Source organism: Lathyrus oleraceus, chromosome 6, assembly GCF_024323335.1.
Source record: "Lathyrus oleraceus cultivar Zhongwan6 chromosome 6, CAAS_Psat_ZW6_1.0, whole genome shotgun sequence".
NCBI classification, from domain to species: domain Eukaryota; kingdom Viridiplantae; phylum Streptophyta; class Magnoliopsida; order Fabales; family Fabaceae; genus Lathyrus; species Lathyrus oleraceus.
This window is the reverse complement of record NC_066584.1, coordinates 7,599,330-7,608,081: the sequence shown is the minus strand read 5'-3', so window position 1 is coordinate 7,608,081 and position 8,752 is coordinate 7,599,330. Positions and strand designations below refer to the sequence as shown.

At 35.5% G+C, this 8,752-nt stretch overlaps 1 protein-coding gene across 1 annotated transcript; it reads right to left on the bottom strand.

Annotated features, from left to right (window-relative positions):
* Positions 1 to 225: 225 nt before the first annotated feature.
* Positions 226 to 1,947, bottom strand: LOC127091249 (30S ribosomal protein S9, chloroplastic). The gene is made up of 2 exons (XM_051029830.1): positions 1,507 to 1,947; positions 226 to 813 (listed from the first exon to the last, which is right to left on the bottom strand). The coding sequence occupies exons 1-2, from the start codon at positions 1,834 to 1,836 to the stop codon at positions 526 to 528; spliced, it is 618 nt and encodes a 205-aa protein (XP_050885787.1). The 5' UTR covers positions 1,837 to 1,947; the 3' UTR covers positions 226 to 525.
* Between the last annotated feature and the right edge of the window lie 6,805 nt (positions 1,948 to 8,752).

Below are 8,752 nucleotides of genomic sequence, written 5' to 3'. Positions count from 1 at the left end.
TACTAGCTTTTAACTTGTCATGTATACCTTAAGAGCCCAAGTTAGCATTGTCTTAAAAAAGTTTCTATTAGTTGGGGTTCTCCAAATCTTCGCTCTCTTGGGTGGGAAGTAGTCCCACGCCGGATTGCTTTTATTGTTCGGCCGGAGTTCCTCTTTGGGCGTCAAAACACACACAAAAAAAACATGTTATACACATGGTACAAGGCCATGGCCACAGCAACAATCTTCAGAAATTTTACAAATAATTGAGATATTCAGAAAAAATGTTTCATCCAATTCAGTACACCTAAGCCAGGAACAAATAATACACATAATGAATCGAGACCAAAGACCATAGATTTTAGGTCTCCAAAAAACCTTCAACATTGTAAAAAGGTGTATTTGGGTTGGCTAGTTACCTACATTTCCCAATTACATACAGTCAAAAGAGCAGGATTCATGATACAAAGGCATCGGGGAAACCTACAATCAGAAGTCTCGAAAAGCAAGAAAGAAAAGGACAGACCATACGTTAAAACTCCAACCTCAACGTTTGGAATACTGAGGGGCTTTACGAGCTTTCTTGAGACCAACTTTCTTCCTCTCAACGACTCTAGAATCTCTGGTGAGAAGCCCTTTTTGTCTCAAAGGTACTCTATATTCTTCACTAACCTTCAGCAATGCACGAGCAATGCCAAGGGTGATCGCCTGAGATTGACCAGAGAGACCACCACCCTGAGCTCTAACAAACACATCATAACTAGTTTCATATCCCAAAGTTACTAGGGGAACCTTAATGTATTGAAGCCACAACGGATTTCCTTGAAAATATTCCTGTACAATGTTAAAATCTAAAATAAATCAGACAAAAGAAGATTAAACAGATATGAAAAATAACAACATAAGGACTAAAAAGGTTAGAAATCAAAGAAGTTCTGAAGGCGAAGGCAAAGCCTAACATGTTGGTTGTTGGAATCTAACAACTAAGAGTATTGATCTCTCAGCATATGACTAAATTTTGTATATGGTGGAAGAGAATCCAAACTTCTACTAACGATTTTTGGAATAATAACACTACATTAGAATTCGGTGAATTGATTTCCAAAGATAATCAAATGTAATCACATGTGTCAATATAGCCCCAATAGTAATGGTTAGTATATTTTTTATTCTAAACAATAGTATTAAACTATATAAGATTTAGTAGAAATGAAAATAGTATCTTCCTTTCCTTTCTAAAACCATCCACTCCATCTCAAACACACCTTTTTTTTTCTATAGCTGTCGGTAGTACATAGTGTGCAGCATTTTCTAATTGAAATTCTCTAATTGATTAACCAGTTAGCAAGATCCTTTCAGTTACAGAATAAACTCATTCAAATTCAAGCATGTTTCTCATGAAACCCTAAATCCAATGCTACATTATAAAGAGTGAATTGGAAAACAGAGTTCAAATATTTGCTTAAGATTAAAATGAACAAAAGAATAATGTGAACAAGAAAGTAAGGAAGAGAGGGGGGGAAAGACCGTAGCGTCACGGTAATTAATGACGAATTTGCCGGTTCCTTCCTTGAGAACAACACGAGCGATGGCAGCTTTCCGGCGACCGGTACCGATGATTGTTTGAGCGGCGAAACCACCGGGAAGTCTGGATTTAACGTATGCCTCGAGGTCATCGATTTCCGGTTCGGCGGGAGGAGTGAGTGATGTTGCGGATACAGTTAGGGAGGGGAATTTGGAAGAGCGAGAGAGGGAGAAGGTTTTGGGGAGAAAAAGAGTGGTTGAATTGTGAGAGATATTGGAAGAAAAGGAGAGGGAAGATAGGGAAGATGTGAGGGAAGATAAGGAAACCGCCATGGTTTTCACTGCTGTAGCTATGAATGGGTGATGAAGCGAAGGATGTAACCAGAGAAAGAGGATAATGGTTTTATTTTTCAAAAATAAAATGGGAAAAAGTATATTGACTCTGGTTTACTTATCATATCAGAGTATTTTTTATTTTATTTTACACTAGTGTACACTCCATTTTCTCTATTAAATTTGCCGAATGTAAATAAAATAAACAAATTAACATTTTTTTTATAAATATATGCATGGTATTTTTGTTTTTATTTCTTTTTGAAAGATATGTATGGTATTATAATGTAAAATGTTGTATAAAACTTGGCCAAAAGGTTTATGGGACTTAGGGTTTCGTGTCGGTAAGAGGTCTTATAACTCATTGTTCCGCGCAAGTTAAAGACACGTGTTACACGATAACATGGACGGGTTTTCAGGTAGACACGTGTTACACGATAATACGGACGGGTCAACCGACCACATCAATCCAATGTATAAATACATTCACAGAGGGTTTTCAGGTAGACAATCTCGAATCTCCATTCCCATAATGATTATTTAAAATTCTAAACTGACTTGGACGTTATAGTGCAAACCATGTAGGTATTCTCCCCTCTGAAACACCATATCAAAGATTAGCAACGCCGGTTCAAGATCGAAACTGATCAACAATGTTGATTCAAGATCAATGCTTCTAGTCCAAGAAGTACCGTGAACGCAACCTTCGATCTACAATATCGCATCACAAAATCACCGACGAGTTTCGTTCCATCAAAGCTTTCGTGATTTCCTCAATTTCTAACTCCGAAACGGAACAATGACATCATTTGTGGGAATCGTCTTTTGATTCCTCCAATTTCCACAGTTTCACATTTAACTCTTAGATCTGAAATCCGAAAGCGCCTCAGGTGAAGAAATCGCAGCCTCAAGGAGCCAAAGATCGAAAGGTTATATCGATCCTGAACCACCGCAAAAGGATGTTGATAGACATCCTGATATCGAGATCCAGTTCAACGACATTCTGGTCAACTGGAGGTCTCAACCTCAAACACTTGGGAAAGTTGGTCGGTGAGAGCCTCATGCTTGGTCCCTCTGACAAATAAGCCAGTTTGGAAGAACCTTCTTCAGTAGGAGTCAACGAGCTATCACCCTGAGTTCCCTTGGAAAGAAAGGGGGCGACAAAGGCCCGTGAACAGGAAATCCAACCACCGTAATAGTCAACAATTCAACCTCAGAATTTGAACTCAGGGTAATAGTTAAAATTATCCTTGGAGTTGTCACTATAGCTAACACCTGGACCACTAGGCAAGGAGTATAAGCAACAATTGAAGCCATTAACATCCATCTAGATAAGCAGGTCGTAATACCCTGATCCTTGGCGAGTGCAAGAGCCTTCTGCAACTGTTCCATTGTAACGCATGAGTAACACTTAAAAAAAGGTCGTCCCGGATCTTAATCCTCACCAAAGAATTTTTTACTTTTGAAATGATCAGATGCACTGATAATCGTGTAAGTATATATGCACATTTTCTTTTGATGAAAATAGAGTACTTCTACAGGACCAAATCCTTCTTCGTATCCGAGCCCCTGATACCATGCACATAAATCCTATTTCATTTTTAACTCCTCAGGGGACAAAGAAGTTAACCCGGAATGGTAAAGAGGAATATGCCGTTTGAAATTCACCCTAGACTAATACTTTTGAAAACCACTATTGCAAGAACGGGCACACTCCACAAGGGTCAAAGACAAACAGAAAGAGAGATGGGCTTTATAAGTAACAGGTTTCACCAGTATAAAACGTTCCAGAAAATTACCCTCGTTAGTGGAAAAATAGCTAAACCACGGTTCCTGAGGGCGAAATGAGATCAATCCCTGATCTTGATTATTACCTTGAGAAGTATGGCCCACAAGTAGGGGTGACAATTGGATCCATTAAGAGAAAATTCATCCAAAAAATTCATCCAGTACATAAAAATTAAGTTAATGGATTGATCCAATCCATCCAACACATTTTAATGATCCAATGGATTTTTTTATCTAATTTTAAAAAAATATATTTTTTCAAATATTAAATTCTTTTTTTTTTGAAAAATAAATTATTATTTTTTTTTGAAAAAAAATCAATTTTTTTTGAAAAATAAAAATAAATTTATTTTTTTTTGAAAATACAAAAAATCGATTTTTTCCAAAAATTTAAAAATATTTTTTTTTGAAAAATACCAAATTTTGATTTTATTTTTGAAAAATATTTTTTTTACGAATATAAAAAAACATTTTTTTTCGAAAATAAAAAATATATCTATTTTTTTAAAAAAATGATTTTTCTCAAAAAAAAATTGATATTGTTTTATTCAAAAAATAAATTGAAAAAAATAAATTTTTCAAAAAAATAAGTGATTTTTTTCAAAAAAAGAAAAAATTCAAAGAAAAAAAATGGATGGATGAATATCCATCCACTAAAAGTATGATAATTGATGGATTGGATGGATTTTATTCTTAATGGATGGATTGGATCGGATATTTTTTTAAAAAAATTAGTGGATTGTTAATGGACTAATGGATTGTTTTGATCCATCCATTAACGATCCAATCCATATCCATCCAATCCATCCATTTTGCCACCCCTACTTATGATTAACCTTGGATCCTGATTTATGTATGTTTGATTTTGGGTATGATATTCCACTTTGGGTGGAAATACCAACAATGATGCATGGATGGAAGCAACTGTTTGGCTGAATTTTGTTTTTTCTATGAAGCTTCCCATTTCGAAGGGAATGTTACGCATGTATATAGGCGTGATTATGATTGATAGGATTGTGTTTGTTTTATTTATATGAAATTTCTTGTTTTAGTATGAAAGTTATGCAAGCATGTGATGCATGTGGATAATTGAAAACTTCTCATTTCGGCGGGAAGACTATACATGAAGTGATGCATGTGGGAAATTGGATTTTGTTTTTAAAACTTCTCGTTTCGGCGGGGAAGGTTATGCATGAAGCGATGCATGTGGGAATGCAGATAATCTTGTTTTTGTGAAACTTCTCATTTTGGCAGGAATTTTTTTGTGTGTAATGAAAATCCATGTTTCAGTAGGAAAGTTATGCATGTATGTGATGCATGTCGAGCATGTAGATAATTTTGTTTTTTTATGAAACTTGTTGCTTCAGTGGGAAAGTTTTTTGTATGAAATTTCATGTTTCGGCAGGAAAGTTATGCATGAAATGACACATGTCATGTAGATAATTGGATTTTTTTTTGGAAAATTCTCGTTTCGCGAGAAGTTTATGAATGAAGTGATGCATGTGATGTGTAACACCCGAGGTCAGAGAGGGCGGAAAGTGGTTACATGTAACACCTGAGGGCGAGGGAGTGGTTGTCGATGCACGAGCCATTACAATGAGACACTCCTAGCAGCTTCTAGGAAAAAATTGAGTTCACATCGAAATGAGAAGGATCCTGAGGTTGTGCATGTATGAGACTACATGGTTGAAGGAAGGATTATACAGATTAATTGGTACTACCTATGCCAACAAGATGCATCTTTTTTTCAGTAGCCTTATAGATAAGAACTCCATAGTTAAGCGTGCTTGACTTGGAGTAGTATTTGAATATGACCTTTTGGGAAGTTTTCCAAAAAACGTGTGAGTGAGGATAAAGTATGCTGAAAAGACACGTGTTGATTTGTGGGGTCAGTTGGTAATTCTGAAAGCAGTTTGGGGCGTTACAAATGGTATCAAGGCTAGAACTATCCCAGTACAATGTGGTTCGGGGATGAACCAAGCGGAAGCTGGTGGGCATGTAATACCCGGGACCGGAGAAGGCGTGGAGTGGTTACATGTAACACCCGAGGGCGAGGGAGTGGTTGTCGGTGCACGGGGCATGATAATGAGACACTCCTAGAAGCTTCTAGGGAAAACCGAGTTCACATTGGAATGAGAGGGATCCTGAGGTTGTGCAGATATGGGACTGCGTGGTTGAAGGAAGGCTTATAAAGATTAATTGATACTACCTATACCAACAAGATGCATCTTCTTTTTTATAGCATTATAGATTAGAACTCCATAGTTAAGCGTGCTTGACTTGGAATAGTATTTGGATGGTGATCTTCTGGGAAGTTTCTCGGAAAGTGTGTGAGTGAGGACAAAGCATGCTGAAAAGACATGTGTTGGTTTGTGGAGTCATTTGGTTATCCTGAAAGAAGTTTTGGCGCTTTACACGATGCATGTAGGAATGTAGATAGGTGATTGGATTTTGTAGGGCTTTAATTTTTTTGGTTGCTAATGAAATTGGACTTTAAAGGCGAGTTGCCAGATTTCTCCACTAACGATGCTTGTGGGCTATACTTCTCAAGGTAATAATCTGGATCAGGGATTGATCTCATTTTGCCCTCAGGAACCGTGGTTTAGCTATTTTTCCACTAACGAGGGTAATTTTCTGGAACGTTTTATACTGGTGAAACCTGTTACTTATAAAGCCTATCTCTCTTTCTGTTTGTCTTTGACCCTTGTGGAGTGTGCCCGTTCTTGCAATAGTGGTTTTCAAAAGTAATAGTCTAGGGTGAATTTCAAACGGCCTATTCTTCTTTACCATTCCGGGCTAACTTCTTTGTCCCTTGAGGAGTTAAAAATGAAATAGGATTTATGTGCATGGTATCAGGGGCTCGGATACGAAGAAGGATTTGGTCCTGTAGAAGTACTCTATTTTCATCAAAAGAAAATGTGCATATATACTTACACGATTATCAGTGCATCCAATCATTTCGAAAGTAAAAAATTCTTTGGTGAGGATTGAGATCCGGGACGACCTTTTTTTAAGTGTTACTCATGCGTTACAATGGAACAGTTGCAGAAGGCTCTTGCACTCGCCAAGGATCAGGGTATTACGACCTACTTATCTAGATGGATGTTAATGGCTTCAATTGTTGCTTATACTCCTTGCCTAGTGGTCCAGGTCATAAGTATCTAGGACAATCCTTATTTAAGTTGGTTGTATTTCTCTTAAAGAGTTCTTATCCCGCATATGCTCGTAGAATTATTTCCCAGCAAGTCATTCTTCAACTTTGTGTTGATAATGATATTCCCCAATGTTTGCGCTAGTTTGCTCTCCAAGCAGAGGTTACACTAAAAGGTCTCTTATGAGCTTTTCCCCTGTAGAGCTTAGTCAATGAATCTTCTCCCAAGGGAATCTTTTCTAGATTATTTTCCCCAACAGATAAACTTTTGAGATTTTTTTGCTAATTTTAAGAGAATCTTAGTCTTATAACTTGAAAGATTGTTCCATTATTAAGAAGTTTCAATTATATCGCATAAGATACTGCTCTATCGATTATCATAGAACCTTAACTGTTTCACACAAGGTACTGCTCTGCTAATCTCCAAGGAATCTTAGTCTTATAACTTGAAAGACTGTAAATTTCAATTATATTACGAAAAGATACTGCTCTGTCGATTCTCAGAGAGTCTTGATTGTTTCATTTTCTTTTGATGGTTATTTCACTTCATTTCATTTATGCATATCGAAGGACAAAACTCAGAGTCCTTTTCATATTTAATCATCTTCCACCATGAATGTACGAAGACCGTTGTCATTCGTACCTTTAGGTTCAAGATAATTAAATAGGGGTAACTGTCATATCCCAATTTTGTTCGGGCATTTCAAACTCTCATGCATCCAACTTTACTTTACTTTGCTTATAATAAAATTTCAGTTCTACAGAAAGACCGATTGAATTGATCCTCAAATGTGCGTAAACCTAGCGGTGATTTTTTTTGAGATCGAGCTTGCAGACGTCAGTTTTATTAATCTAAGATTCGCGTAGTTTAACCTAACGTGCTCATTTTATTTTTCGACTCCTTTTCCGGTCGCATTTTGATCAGCCTCAACCTTTTTAACCGAACATTTTTTACTTCAAAATTTGATCAATATCTATTTATTTTTCAGAAGTTTATTTCGTGCTGATTATTTTAGTACATTTATTTTATTTTTTTGAGCTTTTTTACACCTTATTTTTTATTCATTTTAATCCCTTTTATTTTTTTATCAAATTATTAATGAAAATTAAATATGATTAATGATATTTTCATTTTTATTTTATTATGTTTATTCATAAAATTTGAGTTTTATTTAAATTAATTATTTTAAACTTTTTTTATCATTAAATGACATCTAGAATGTGCATTTATGGATTTTCAAAATTATTAAAATCCTAAATTAATTATTTATATATTTGGGCGGATGAAATGGAGAGAACAGCCAAAATCATTAACAAAATTGCGCCTCCACCCACTCAATAAAAATTTCAAACAAAAAAGGAGAATAGGAAATCAAGTGGAAAACGGATTCGAAAAAGGAGATTTTTATTATGTACAGTGACTAAATATTCACAACATCTTCACAACTCGAACACCAATAACGTTTACAATAGTAGCAATACGGTAGCAGCAAACTTAACTCATCTCAACTTCACTCAGCCGCACGTAACTAAACAACTCTGTTGAAGGATTTTGCTTGATTCAGTAACATTTCGGTTCCATAGTGCTTTAGCTTTGACTTTTCTTATTCTATTTTAAGTTATTTTATTGTTTTGATCATTTGCGCTAGTTTGTGCAGGCTGTTTTCGATTAGTTGCGATTTGATTGAAATGGTGCTGTAAAAATATTATAAATAGTTTTGTGTCATGTTTGATTTAATTGTGTTAATTGTGTTAAATCGGACCTAATCCATGGTTTCAATGTAATTTATATGTTCTTATGTTATTGATTTTTTGTTCAACACATTGATATGACATTTTGTCGCGTTAAGATTCTTGTGTATGAAATTTAGATTTTATTGTCGCTATGTATAAATTGGATTTGAGTACATTATATTTAGTTTTGTGTGCGTATCTTTGCAATATTGATCATTTTAATTTCGATTGCGATATTGACAT